At 35.2% G+C, this 15,552-nt stretch overlaps 1 protein-coding gene across 10 annotated transcripts in view; it reads left to right on the forward strand.

The window, feature by feature from the left end:
• The window catches only part of MEF2C (myocyte enhancer factor 2C), a 190,772-nt gene that overhangs the window by 144,488 nt on the left and 30,732 nt on the right, over positions 1–15,552 (forward strand). For all 10 annotated transcript variants that reach the window (XM_083355897.1, XM_083355905.1, XM_083355898.1 and 7 more), the window contains 2 exons: positions 6,568–6,754; positions 8,887–8,934. In XM_083355897.1, the coding sequence (XP_083212023.1) occupies positions 6,568–6,754; positions 8,887–8,934 (235 nt within the window). The remainder of the gene's footprint in view (positions 1–6,567; positions 6,755–8,886; positions 8,935–15,552) is intronic.

The raw sequence follows: 15,552 nt of genomic DNA on the forward strand, positions 1-15,552 counted from the left end.
ATAATGGACAGATTCCATTTGGAACATCTCAAAAACACTACTGAGGTGAAAGAACATGTACAATTAAATGACAGTTACTACAAGTACTACGTTGGCTAAAGGACCATATCTGTTTTTGTAGAGCATATCATTATTAAAACAAGAGTTTTCCATTTATTTAATTAGCCTCAAAAGAGGTACAAATGAGCTTCTCCATATGAAATTTGTTAGAGAGCTAGCTGGTTTTTCTCTTTGCTTTCAGGAAACTGTTTGCTTTTTTTATGTCAGCCTGTTTACATGTTTATTTAATTTAATGTGAAAAGTAGGATTCAGAATTGCCACAATTCTGTCACAAAAATTTGCAGTTATTCATGGGCAAATTCAGTGTTTCTCTACTATAACAATTAACAGTTTTCTGGGAAACTTATTTACCTGCTATATGCTATTTGCCACCAATCTGTAGAGATTTCTGCCAGATCCAGAAGTAGTATTTATATTCTCCCAATTTTAGTCATTTTAGCTTGCAAAGGAACATAATATTAAATGGAGATTGTTTTAAAATGTAGGGAATAATTCACAATATCTCCTGTGCAACTCAGATATTAGCATTTATTAGCATTTCAGAGTAGTTTCATAATTTCCCTGTATGCACAGTATGTTAAACAGTTATGAAAATATTATACTCTATGCTGATCCTAAAGGAGAGAGAGAGAGAATGAGAGTAGACAGCCCTATAGCTGTCTCTTAAAACTTTTAGGCTTTCTATCAGATCAAGTTGCTTCAAATGACTCTACTGCTTGAAACAAATTGGATGTTGAATTGTTGCGGACACTTTGGTAGAAATTCATGTGGCAACAACTGTCTAGATTTTGTGTGACATAAATTATAGCTTTTTTCAAAATACAATTTGTTTTAAGTTTATTGAGTTTACTTCAAACAAACAACAGCAATAACAATAAGGCATTATAGTATGTATACACAAATCTACCCAGTGCTTTTTTTGTAAAAGAAAAAGGTGCCGGAACTCACACATGTCATACAACCCACCTTGCCTACCCTACAAGGTTCCATCCAAAAAAGGTGCTGGAACTCTGTTCTGAGCGTTCTATGACAAAAAAAGCCCTGAATCTACCTATAAGTAAAGTCCAACCCTACTTACCCTAATTCTTAGAAGAAAGGAATCCTTCTAATGGCATTATACTATTTGGTTCAGAATCACTCAATCCCTATTGCAGTTGTAGCTAGGTCGGCCCAAGGTTAAATTAACTAGGCTTCAGAGAGAAATCAGAAAGCAATATCATGAACAGCTGACGCTGAACAGCAACTATTATACCTGGAGAGTTTTCTAGTGAAACAGGCTACCATCTGGTGAGTTCTTCTTTGTTAGAAGTCTTCAAACAGAGGCTTAATGGTGATCTGTCAGAGATGTTTAGTAGATCCTCCACTAGCTAGAAAGTTAAAAATCTCTTCCAACCTTATGGTTCTACCATAGCCTGGAACTCTGCCCAAAGTATAGCTGTAGTTGGACTTCAGAAAGTAGCATAATGTGCTACAAGTAGCTCTTCATTTCTGAGCCCCTAGATGGGCATTTCTCCACTATTTGATTACTTGGATCTGTACCCTTGTATGCTAAAGTTTTCTACATGGAGGATGTGGCTGAAAGTTTTTTTTAAGAATTTGTGCTACTTCAGGAGGACCCAAAAGTGCCAGAAAGTTGTGCTGGAAGGGGAGTTCTTGAAACTCCCTACATAATAGATTCTATTCCTAGCTCACAAGTTCCCAAAAGTTCCTGTTGCATAACCCCAAAATTTGGGCTCTGAGCTTTAAAGAGTGAATTTCACCCATTGTGTTTCTATACTTGGATACATAATTGTATGATATTTCAAATTATATGGTGCACATGTTTCCTAAGAAACTAAACCTTCATCATAATGCATGCTTCTTCCTTTGCTGTAGTATATGTGTTGAAAAACATCCTCAAGCAGACATATATCAAGAATGCAGAAGTGTTTTTAAAATTTGTTTTCCAATTTGGTCTAAAGGAAAGTCAAGGTAGTCTTTTAAACAATTTAGTTTTACACATAACAATGATTCTCACTAAATTTAGATTATCTTCAGACATTCTAAAAGAGCTACAGGGAAGAATGTGCAGGACCCTTTAACTTTCTCAAACTTTCCTTCCGAATTAGAAATAGTTTTTAACAGGTTTATGACTTTTTACATGCACTATTCTCAATTTCATCTCTATGGAACAGTCTTTACAAGTTTGTGTTTTGTTTTCACAGAGAGGTAACAAAACTTTAAAGGCCATAAAATACAATAATCAATTTTAATACTAAAAGCTCAAATTCAAAAATATTGTAGAAGCTTTTTTTTGCAAATGCACCAGAGTTCAGCTAAGTACAATTAGAATAAAAATCCTAAAGATATTTTTGTTAGTTAGCTTGCTTTTTGATATTTTTCAGAAAAAGATCCAGCAGTGATAAAGACTTATCTCTTTGTTCCAAAATTAGGATGTAACATTGAGAAAATCCTATTTCTTAACACCCAGTATAACTGATATGGGGCAGGTAGTGACTACCCATCTTCCATAGGAGAACTAGGATAATATAAGTGTTAGAGTGTTGGACTAACCTAGGACATCTTGAATGTAAGATGCCTGGAGCTCCCAAAGGAAATGGAGGAAATATAAATGCAGTAACAAATAAATGGATATTCTAGTCATTTCATTTTGAACCAACTGTGCTTCCTGAACCATTTTCAGATATTGTGATTTTTAAAAAGCCTAGCAGAGTCTGATGTGATAGTGGTGATTATAACAACAGGTGTCTTTTCTTTTTTTGTTGTTGTTCTTCTAACTCAGCTAAAAGTATTGCTTAGAAACAATAATAAAATACAATATCAATAATTATCAATATAACGTAGATAATAGTTTAAATTGAGCAGATCACAATAAAATCAATCCGTAAAATTGAAACAGAAATCATTTCTGTTGAATAAGATTCAGAGTCACTGCTTAATATTTTATTTTATTTTTATTCAGGTTTTATTGGTTTTTCAATATTTACATATACATGTACTTGTGAAGCAGTATGGTGGTTGGGTAGTGAAAAGTAACAAATAACAAGTTGTTTGTAAATAGTTCAGGTTGCATCAATAAAATTTCCCTCTCTGATTCCCTTAGTTTTCACATAGTCAAAGTAATCAAGTTAGTACATTCCTAGATATGACCTAATCAATTAAGAAAGTTTTCAATGTAATTAGACTAATAGATATCAAAATCCTGTTTTTAAGTTTTACCTAATTGCAATAAAATACTGTCAAGTGGCCTATAAAATACAGAAGAAAGCTTACTTTTTGGGTAATCTACAATTCCCTATTTCAGTAAAGAATAATTCTCTTGTCTACAAAACTTACATTGTTCACTACAAATCTTTCTTATGATTTAACAATAAATTCAAGTTTCCATCTTAACAAATCACCAATTGTTAGAAAAAAAATTGTCTTAACCATTCAACAGTTGTTAAAATACTATCTTATATTACAAGATTCTAAATTCTATAGTATAATTCAAAGTTTTATTCTAAAAGCTTAATTTTGTTTTCCTTTAAAAATCTAAAACCTAAATATGAAATCAGTTTATATTTTTTAAAGATTCCCCTTAGTCTATCAAAAAAGATTTTTTTTAAAGTTCTGTCCTTACAAATCCCCCCCAAAAGACACATCTATATCTTTAAATCTAACTCTTGCCTTCCTTTTGTGCCAATCAAGTTTCCATCTTAGTGTCTTTAAATTCTTAAATGTGTCTCCCTTTCTTCCTCCACCTCTTATTTGAATCCACGGAGACCATCCAAGTGACAACTTTGCCAGGCTGGTGTCCCCTTTATAATCATTGAAATATTGCTTTAATAGCTCAGTTTTTGATGTTTGCTGTACTTCTTGTTCCATTTCCATCTGGGTTAGGTAGTCACTGCTTAGTATTATCCTGATATGAAAGTATACTGCTCAAGAACTGTGTGGTGCTTATTTCAAAAATGGGAGAGTGTGAGCCGTACCTGCAACCAGTTACTGTGAATGCCTGTTTTCTGTATTGTACTGCAACTTGTAAAAATGCATTTTCAGCCAAAACCCTAAGAGATACTTCAGTTCACAGGTGTCAAACTCGATTGCATCACATTATGTATCATGACGTTTTTGGCCTTTGCGGAGCTGGGGTAGGCATGGCCTGCACGTGACACATGTGGCCTATGGGCCGCCTGTTTGACACCCCTGCTTCAGATGTACCAAAGAATGAAAAACACCATTCTTGTTCACAGGTTCTTGTGATTGGCTTTTTTAGTTTACTATCAGTGCACCATGATAACTACTTACAGAAGCAGTTATTTTCCCTACAATACTACCAGGTGAGCATGTAAGGTGGAACGAACATGTTCAGCTTGATAGTTTACCTGACATTACCAGAAGTAAAGAAGTTGCAAGCAAATTCTGGAAATTATAGCTGCTGCATGAAGATATTGTGTCAATTAGTTTCCCCCATGATGCTTTCCTTAGGCTTTGTTCCAGATCTATGCTTTGTAATAGCGTTGTCTTTAAAACAGAGATGGAACATAGCAGGTTTTTGTTTAATGTGAAGAGAGTCTTTAAACTGTAATCTGAGTGCCTTGAAAAGATACTATTGACCTAGGGTTAACTACCTGTCACCTCTATTGACCGCTGATCTGGTAGCACCTGATTAAAATAAATTGTTAGGCTAGTTTCTATAAAACACATGTGGAAACAGTTTCATGAGAAAAAATAATCCTGTCTGTGATCAAAGCATTATCAGTAAGTGATTTGCATTGTCGGTTGTCACTTTTTTAAAGAGTTTCTGGGTTGTTGTTGTTGTTGTTTGGTATCTTAGATTTCACAAATAAGGAATGTCACATAGAGAATTTTCAACATCATACTTTTTTTACAGGCTGATCATACAAGCTATGTAAATATATTTTATTTGAAAAGCCCTTGCTCTGCTTCTGATCTAGTATGGGGTAATGTAATGGCTGAAAAATAGAATCACAAAGGCTGGAAATATTAAGTATTTCATCCATTTTCTTCTTTTCCTTACTGAAGTTCATTTAGTCACTTTATACTCTATAGCACAGAAGAAAGTAAGGAGATAGTTGTGGATGAATAAAATTAAATAACCAAAGGCCAAAAGAATGCTATGAAATATTACTAAGGACATTGTAATTTAGTGGCTTTTCAGAATGGCTCTTTTATTTAAAAATTAAATAACTGGAAGGTAGGCCAGAGGTCAATCTCATCCCACAATTTCATCATGCTACTGGACTGCAGGCTGCACAATGTGTTTCACAGTAATAGTCTCAATAGGGTTGCTTCTGCCTATATTAAGAAATATTCAAAATCCAAAGATAATGCATAAGTATAGTAATGAACAATTCTGCTCTGCTGTTTTGACATGCCATCTGATTATGTATTCTGGTTTACCAAATAAAATCTTTTTTTTAATCTGCTGCATTAATAGTGACAAATTGCAAACATTTGCTTAAGCTAGCATTGCACAGAAGTCATGGTTCCAGTCGGGGTTTTATTTTTAAAGTTTGCAGAAAGGCTTTTGACCCAGGAAGTTTTTTTTTCCAAGTAGAAATTGGAAAAGGTAATATTCCTCCTCCTGTGCTACACACTAATCAGGGGCATTTGTAGTGGAAGGGATAAAAAAGTTCAGAAGAGGGCTTCAGTCACACACTTATGGCTGTCAAATTGAATTTTTGACACACACGTTCTCTCCACCTGTCCTAAACGTTTGGAGAATTCTGTAACTTTAAACCAGTTTTTTGTAGGAAAAGGAAGAATGGGAATTAATGGAAGGGATGAAAGATAGGTGCAAATCAGATCTTCTCTTTATGAATACCAAGAATAAGAGCACTGTATGAGCAGAAATCCATTCATGGAATTAGATATCAAGTCACATCAAGTCACATTATTTCAGTTTATATGATAAACACTATTGTTCATGGTCCTGATATATTTATAAAGAACTAATTGAGATTATTAATTTTTGCAAAGAAACCATTGTTCAGCCAGTTTGCTTTTCACTGAATAATTTACAATTCTTCTAAATCTCATAATACTGAAAATAAATGCTTTCCTTTTGCATTTTTTTCACTTTCTGATATTTATTTATATAGTATGGCTCTCATAATCATATACAATATCTATAATCTTTCATCTGTGACACCATATTAGAATTCCACTACTAAGTAATATTGATTTCAATAAGTGGAAGAAACCTTAATGAAACAAGGCTTGTAAAAAAAATAAGTGGGGCAGGAAACACCGAAACCAGGCACCCTTTAATATAAGGGAAACGTGGAAAGATGGGGTAGAGAAGACATATCCGTTACCAATTTAAAAAATTGAAAATTCATCCATTGCAAGGGATGATTTTTTGCCAGGGATGACAGTTTATGTTCCTAACTCCTCTTTTCTAACCAGAATTTATAAAACATCTGATCTAAGTACAGAATAATGTATGAATACCTCTATATTACTCTCGTCTTTTGTTTCCCTTTTTTATTATTACTACAGGCTGTTCCACCACCTAACTTTGAGATGCCAGTTTCTATCCCAGTGTCCAACCACAACAGCTTGGTATACAGCAACCCAGTTAGCTCATTGGGTAACCCCAACCTTTTGCCTCTGACCCACCCTTCCTTACAGCGGAATAGCATGTCTCCTGGGGTGACACATAGACCACCAAGTGCAGGTAACACAGGTAGGTTTTGCCTAGTTTCATCTCTTTGCTTCAAATATAACATTTCTATATCTATCGTTTGTAACTTACAAAGCAAGAGTATTCTATCAATGTCTGGGTTCTTCAACAGTCTGACTACTTGCCAATATGAAGGTCACATATTTTTTTGGAAAAACAAAAAACCTGAATCTACCATGGATTCCTGCCCAGCCTTTTCAAAAATTTAGCAAACCCACAGTATACTTATAGCAGCACCAGGTTCTTGGTAGACACTGATCACTTTTTGTAGACTAGGGTTTCTTTGTGTGGCATACATTTATTCTCTGAATGTATGTTTGTGTGAACTTCATTGGTGGCTAAAATGTATCCCGTTGTGGAGAGATTGACCCAAAATAATTTTGGCAGTATCCATACCCAGAGTAATTTTGGCAGTATTCTTTTTACATTCCAGCTCTTTTCTCTCTTGTTGTCTTTAAATCAGGGATCCCCAACCCCTGGTCCATGGACCAGCACCATTTGGTGACATGCCAGAAACTGGGCCACGCAAACAAGTGAAGCCCCATATGGCAGGATGCAGGCAGCATGCAAAACCATGCCCCCCTCCGGTCCATGGAAAAACTTTCTCCATGGAACCGGTCCCTGGTGTCCAAAAGGTTGTGGGTCACTGTTTTAAAGCGATAATAGTCCCTTATCCTAAAATGCTATTCTTTCCTAAGGTAATTCAGCCTTAGTATTTACAACTAAATAAGATACATTTTAAAAGGCTCTAAATACTCTAGAAAACTAGAAATAGGTAACATAAGAAGACTATATTTGAAACATAAAAATTAGTGGATTTAGTCTCTTGGACACTATTATGCAAGCCCAGTTGAAAAGCATACAGGTTCAGGAGGAAGGTAGCAGAAAAAGATTCCCAGTGGGCCATATCTTCTGATTTCTGATCTTAATCCATTGTCTCTTTTGTTAAATCTCAGTTACAGCCTCATTTTTAAGACAGTTTTAAGTTTTTACTCTAGTCATAAAATGCAAAAAGACTATTTCTATGTAATAACATTAAAGCTAGGGAATGAAATTGAAACAGAAGGGATTATGGGTCATTTGAATCTGCAGGCAACTGACTAAATCCAGCTTCTGAAATAAGGTCTTTATCATTATACACTCAGATACACATACATTTCCATCTCAAGGCTGTATTTATTTATGCGTTATATACCCCACCTCAATCCCACAGAACTCTTGACAGCTTTGCAGAATGCAAAAATCTTTAAAACATTCATTGTCCAACTAACATTATATAAAGCCTGAAACCTAACAACCAGAAAATCCCCCAAACAGTCCTAAATGTCCTCTGATGGAACTCCATCTAGGTTCCAGTGGAAGGTGATTCCAGAGGCTGGTATTGATACAAAAATGCAGCACTCCTGCATTTCATCTCCCCTCAACTCCCCAAAGTAGGGAATCACTGGTGCTTTTCCCAGAAAGATTGAACAGGACAAGCTGATTCTAACAGATGAACATGGTCCTGACAGTAGGTTGGTGCCAAACCATAAAAGGCTTTGCCCATGTGGCATCAAGATTCAAGAGAATCTAAATAACTTTACTGGCCAAACGCTGGGTTAACAACAGTGGCTGGGGTGAGAAATTGCTTTTAAGTAGAAATTAAGCTACTTTTCCTCCAACCACTTACCCATGTGTCTGCAATTCTCAGAATTTCCAATCAGGGTGGAAGGGACAAGTCTTTCCAACACGTTTGAGGGTCACCAAGTTGGAAAAGGGGATGGAAAAAAAATCTGTGAAATGTTAATGACTATATGTATACAATGTCACTGCAGAAGTTGACAATTATTATAACAGTTCATTAATTGACCATTTATTGTAATAGTTTATTCCCTATTAACTCACTCAATATTGTACTGAGCTATTTCCCACTGAAGCCACTAAATAATGCTTATGCTTTGAAGGAGGAATTAGATCGTTTTGTACATAGGCAGCAGTCAGGGTGGCTCAAACAGCCTGATCTTTATGAAAATTCTGGTGGTGCAAACTCCTCAAGGGCTCACATTACTTTGAGGAATAAACTGTAATTGCTGCTTGACCTTTGTGGTTTCTTCAGCTCCTCTCTCAGTTTGACTATTTTATTTGTCCTCTCCTAGGTGGCCTGATGGGTGGGGACCTCACAACCGGTGCAGGCACCAGTGCAGGTAAACAGAAGGATGTTTTATGTACCTTATTAAAATGGTTACAGACTCCACAACAGAGAGTTAGCATGAGGCCAGTCCTAAAATAACTCTATATAATGTTATTAAGACCTGAATTAGGTTATTCCTTGAAAATCCTATCCACAAGCACCTCCTCAATGTTGAGATTTCCCAATTTCCTTACACTTAAGCAGTCTTTTTTTAAGGGAAATCTCTTTATGTGTAGTTATGCAGATTCTTATAAGGAAGTGCACCAGATAAATAAAAGAGCTGATTCAAAACTTTTTTTGGAAATTGTCACATGCAATGTGTAGAAGTTTTTGATGTTATTCCAGAAAATGCTTTAACAAGTGGATCATTTGCCTTCCACTTTGTACGAGGGCATAATGGTTCTACTTCTTACTTGTATTCTATCTTGGCTTTCTGACAATCCAAGTCAGTGTACAAAAACAGTATTTAATATACATAAGTGATTCTACAGGAAAATATAACCTTAGAGAACAAAGCGTGCACACTTAATCAAAAGAAAAATTACCTAAGTCATCTGCATAAACAAAGAAAGGCAGATCTAAACTTCTACTGCCCATTTCTGTTTTAGCCTCATTTTTCATATTACACAAACAGTCCCAAATGTTTCTCACATTCCCTTCCTACCAAGGAAAAGGATTTTAGCTCAGCAGTGATTTGCCACAATACCGCTGATTAAAATATGGGTTTTTTTTTAAAAAAAAAAATAGTTTATTACCAGGATTCACACTCTCATTCAGCTGAAAGAAAATCTCTTGTCTATTGTTCCCATATTTGACTTTTTCAAAGGAAAATCTTAAGTACTGTGACTGTTGTTTTGGGCTTGATGATGTATACTATTTTATAGCTTACACCATGCTGCTTTAAAATGGGGTTATTTCTGTGGCCATAACATGTAGATTACAGCAATTTACAATTGTCCTTATTAGTATTGCCCACTGTTATAAGACTTGGAAAATGTTTCTTATCAATTCTGGAATTCTAGTTACTCAATCCTATTTCATTTTGGAAATATCTATTCAAGATTCTTGACTTTGTTCCATTGTAAGATTTTAAATAGAATTTGATTGACTACTAATGAGTGCCCTCTTCTGGCTTCTTAAAGCAAAGCTATTTCCATTCCCCTACCCACGGATAGTTTTAGAAGAATGTAAATTTCAATGCATGTGAAATGACTGTTCCTTAAATACAGATCTCACACAAATATCACTCATTTTGCCATAAAGAATCTTGGTGGCTTGATAAGATTAAAAGATTAGAAAATGTGGCTGTTTTCTTTTTCAAAATATATATTGTAATATATTGCTTGGAAGTATAATATGGAAAGGACTAAAAATCTTGCTATAGATGAGTATTGGAAAATAAAAATATAATTGTATACAGAGTTCTGGTTATGTTGGTGACAAATTTGAGTTTAGACCTCACTGCAGATGTGCATTCCTTCTGTCTTAAATGTGGAGAAATAAGAGTTTTGCTGTAGGGCAAAACAAGATGAGAGGTCATTATAAGGTTGAAATGTCTGCCACACTGACATAATTCAACAGTGCTTCTATTTTGGAGAATCGTCTTTCTCTCTCTTAAATATCAAAAGTTCTTTGTTTACCACTTTTTCATGAGGAACAGAGGCCCATGTGTCTCTTCCTCTTGCCATGTTTGAGACTAATATGATGATACTGCTGTTGAAATTGCGAGGGTGTACATTCTTTGTCAAATTAGAATTTTAATCCACTTGCATTTTCCTGTTGCATCTAAAAATAGTCTGTTTGCAACAAAGGACCATAAATTGTAGATTTTGGAAATTTGCTGTAATAATTATAAAGTGAACATACTTTTAATGGCTAATTGTGAAGCCATCAATTTCTTCATTACTTTAACAGATTACCATAGAGCAAGAAATGGAAACAAGAGAGGAAGGAAATCTTCTTAGGTCAAATACATGCATGACTTATTGGCCAGTTCAGATCATTTTGAATAATAATTCTAAAATCATCCATCTTTTTACTTTGGGTGCGTACCCAAGGCATAAACAGAGCTTGGGAATACTGACTACTTTTTATTATCCCACACAATGAAATACCAGAAGTGGTATTTTTAACTAAAACCAAGGCTATCTTGGGTTTTCTAGACTAAATTTGTTCAAAGGTACTGTCCAATTGGATTACTTATGCCATGTGACCGTCAGAGTTGCCAACAGAATGAAAGAGAACTTCCTATTTAGTGTGGAGTTGCTAAGTTATAAATATAGCCATGGGTTTGGCAATTTTCTTTTAAACCAAAAACTTGTGTGAAGGGAAAGAATAAGATACTCTTGACCTTAAGCCAATATGCCCTTAAGCCAAACAGTCTTACAGTTACATCCTTCATCCTCACACGCAGAAAAATATATTTGGCATCTAACCTGTAGAAGATGCAGGTCTGTTTTTTTTAAAGGATCAAACATTGAAAGTAAATATATTTTTAAATATGGCAATAAAGTAAGAAGCAAATAAGTTTGCAGTATGTTTTGAATTCAGATTGTGATAGTGATCATAGCAAATATTAGTACTGAAAGTCAGAGAAAATATTAATATATCAAAAGAATATATTCAGAATGCTGAATATTATTTATCTTTGCATTTCATTCATTTTTGCTCTTATCTCCTTTTTAAATAAATGCCCTTAACCTTATTGTAAGTTTCCAAATAACTGTTTTATAGCTGCTTGGAGACGTGATCTGTTGTATTCTCTCTGTCTGAGAATTGCACTTGTAAAGCAGTTTGGGGAGGTGATATTGGGAAAGATGCTAATGACTACAATGAGGATGAATGGGATTGCAATTTCCTATTCAATAGATTCCAATTTCCATATATGCGTCATCACCAGTATTAACAGATAGCATAAGCGTTAACCCTTACAACTTGTCTACCCTGTGTCAGCCAGGTTTTACCATATTTTATTCAAGAGACATTCTGTATCTATTTTTGTTGTTGATGTTGTTGTTTTAAAAACCTCTTGACAAGACAAAAAAAACACTTTTGGCTACTGGAGGTTTGGTATAATGTTTAACTGCGGGATTTTCTTCCTTACAGCAGTTCTAAGCGACCTTTTCCCAATTACGTTTGTGTGTGTGTCTTCAAGTTAGTCTTGACTCCTGGACAAATCACTTCAGTTCTCTTGTCAAAATTTCAGAAGTGGCTTGCCATCTCTCAGCCTTCTTCCTAGAGCTGAGAGAAAGTGACTGGCCAAGATCACTTAGCTGGCTTTGTGAGACTAGAACTCAGAGACTCCCAGTTTCTAGCTTAATGCCTTAACCACCACACCAAACTATTTATTTATTTATAAAATTTATAGGCCGCCAATCTTACCTCAAGGTAACTACAGGGAATGAAATTAAATGGAAGCTGAATTCATTATTTATATTACAAATTCATTTTTATTTTTTGTGTTATTCTTCAAATCATCCTTTTAAAATTCTTTCACCACACATCTCATAATTAAAGCTACCAAGTACAGAGATCTGCAAACTACATGTAATGGGAAGTTTGACTACAGCTGTCATGTTTTGGGTTTGGGTTTTCTTAGAAGAAAAAAAAACCTGCAGTAGTCATATCCTATGCCAGTGGTATGCTACTCTGTTCCTACAGTATTATGAAAATCTGTGTTCAGTAGCAGAATTAAAATACTTTATATGCAGAGAATCCTACGTTCAGTTTCCTGTGAACTTCAAGTAGCATTCAAAATGTCACTTGTCTTTATTCTTGGAGAGCTCCTGCCAGTCAGCACTGAGGCACCATTGGATAAAGTCATGTTTTGGCTCAGGACAAGGCAGGGGTGTCAAACTCAATTTCATTGAGGGCCGCATCAGCATTGCGGTTGCCCTCAGGGGGCTGGGTGGGTATGGCCAGGGTGGGCATGGCCTACTGGGTGGGTGTGGCTAGAGTCCGTATGGCCTACTGGGTGGGCATGGCCAGCTCTACATCGTTCGCATCAAGGGTGTGTATGGGTGCCTGGGCAGGAGTGGGACAGATCTGAGGGTCTCTGGCAGAAGGAGGGTCTCTGGGCCAGGGCCAAGGCAGTGGGGGCCGTTCCCTCACTGTTTCCAGGATGGTTTCGCGGGCCACATGAAACCACTTCGCGGGCCGGATCCAGCCCCCGGGCCTTGTGTTTGACATGTCTGGGACAAGACATGTGGCTATGTTTAAAAGCAAGGTTTAAAATATGTTACTGTAAAGAAGATATATATGTTCCGGTGTTACAGAAGTGGAGACTACAGAGTTTAGAGCTAAAATTTAAAAGGGAGAAGGATAAAAGCTGATAAAAGCAAGCTTTGCTACATGAAAGATATTTCTCTTATATAAGCACTGCTGCCAGGGAAGGAAATGTCCTTCCATTGCACCATCATCTGGAATATGTCAATGGATAAAAAGACCTGAAGCCTTTTGGAATGTGCAGTTCATTGTGACAATAACTGTAAATTTGGCCAGCTTGAACTTTCTACAAAATTATATCATACTTATATTACACCATTCGTTCTGTTGCTTTTGGTCACACATGGGCTGCACATTAATTTATTATACATATTCTTCTAACCTTTCAAACTAAATAGAAATGTAGGTAATAGCTATTTATAATTATGGGTCTCTTGGTCAAAGGAATTCTGGGCATGCTTTCAAAATAATACAGCCAAAGGAAAAATTTACAAAGAAAAAAGAAGGCAGCATGCCCAAGTAAGCCTATCCCAAACAAGCAGAGTATGAAGCAATCAGTAGTAAGTCTTTGAACAAATCCTAAAATAATACAGGCAGCCCAAACTCATAAATATCAATGGAATGTACATCTCTGTACATTGGCACTGGCCAATCAAAACAAACTTCCACTTAAAAAAAACACCATAGGTGACTTAATATCTTTTTGCTGCCAATTAACACTTCTTTAGCTCCAGTGACATATAACGCACAATATAAAATAAGTTCTTATGTATTCATAAATTTACTGGATACACCAGAAGCAACTGACACAGATATGTTGTTGCAAATAGTGAAGCAGTCCATTAATTAACAACAGTATAGTCCAAAGTCTGGACACATTACTTATTACTATGGAGGATCATATAAACATATTGTCTTATTAAGGAGATGCAACACTCACTCAGCCTCATGCTTAGAAGAAATCTGCTAGATTTGGTGCCAAAGCTAGCACATTTTAAAAAGCAAGGTTTGGTGTTGCATAGCCAACTACTTCTACACATCTACTCAAACTCCCCCCGATATTACATATATGTGCATGTTTGTTGAACTGATATGTAAAAATGATACAACCAGATAAGTAAAATCATGTCAAAATGATATTTATACAATTATAAAATAGGTCCTTATTGTTGAAATGTTTGGTATAGGTTACATTTTGTTTAAAGTGATTATTTAATTTGAGCCCTCATGTGAACATGATAAACAATAGAATAACTTTTTGTTGCCTGCAAATTCAAGGATTTATAAACCCTTTAGGGGAAATTAACTCCTACTTTGGGAAAATGTACCTACTTTGTTTGCCATTCTTTTCTAAAAAAAATGTTCCCAGTCTTATCCTCTCTAATTTATAATGTCTCAATATTTATCTTTATACAGTGATGGATTGAAAGACTAAATCACAGAGCCAATAATGAGAATCTGTTCTGTTAAATGAGTCATAGTCTTTCCAAGGTGATTTTTGGAGAAAGATGAAAAAAAAAGAATGATTGACTTTTCTCTTCTTAAATAACAAGCAATTAAGTACATTCTTATAGGAAACCCACACTCAAATAAGAAGTTTTCAGTTGCCGCAATCAGTTCTTTCCCCATGTTATTGTTGAGGTGGCTGTGGTATGCGTTCATTTTGCATGTGACAATTTCTCCTTTTATTCTAAGAAAAAGTATTAGGAAGTATTGCAAAACAGCAAACATCTGTATTTCAACATACCCTTGAGTATTGAAAAAAATAATTGAAACTCCTGAATTTGGAATAGAGTAAATGTAAATGTAAATGTAAAACAAGCCATGAGTTTTAACCCTTTGGAGTAAGGAGTTCAGCTTTTATTCTAAAATCTCCAAACAGTATGCAATTTAATTAATTCTATTTAAAAAAATAAGTTAAAAGTTAAAACATGTGCACCTTAAAAAAATAGCTAGCTGGCTTCTAAATGCCATATGTCTTGCCAGCAGCCTTCCTCTTGGTGTTTGTTAAAACTTACAGATTAAAATAGATAGAAATTAGGCAGTTTTTTATCTACATCTAATCAGGGTTTATTTAGATAATTAATTTTAGTCTCGACTTCTGTTTTAAAAGGAAAAAAACCAAGACTTCATATTATAGAAACAATTGATGTAAAGCCCCCACTAAAAATAAACAAATAGCTCCCTATTCATAAAAAAAAAGCTCTCAGGCAGTCAAGTGGGGATAGAGCTACAAAATGGTAATGCATTTCCTAGGATGACTTAATAGAATTAATTTTTCTAACAAGGTGTTTCCTCTTGTCAAGTACACATTTTTATTAAGTGGTTTGATTTATTGTTCAAGGGCAAAGAACATTTTTAAAAGAGTTAAATGTAGTTTGCTAACTGTGTGCAGATTGCACCTTTT

Source organism: Vipera ursinii (genome assembly GCF_947247035.1).
Source record: "Vipera ursinii genome assembly, chromosome: 2".
NCBI classification, from domain to species: domain Eukaryota; kingdom Metazoa; phylum Chordata; class Lepidosauria; order Squamata; family Viperidae; genus Vipera; species Vipera ursinii.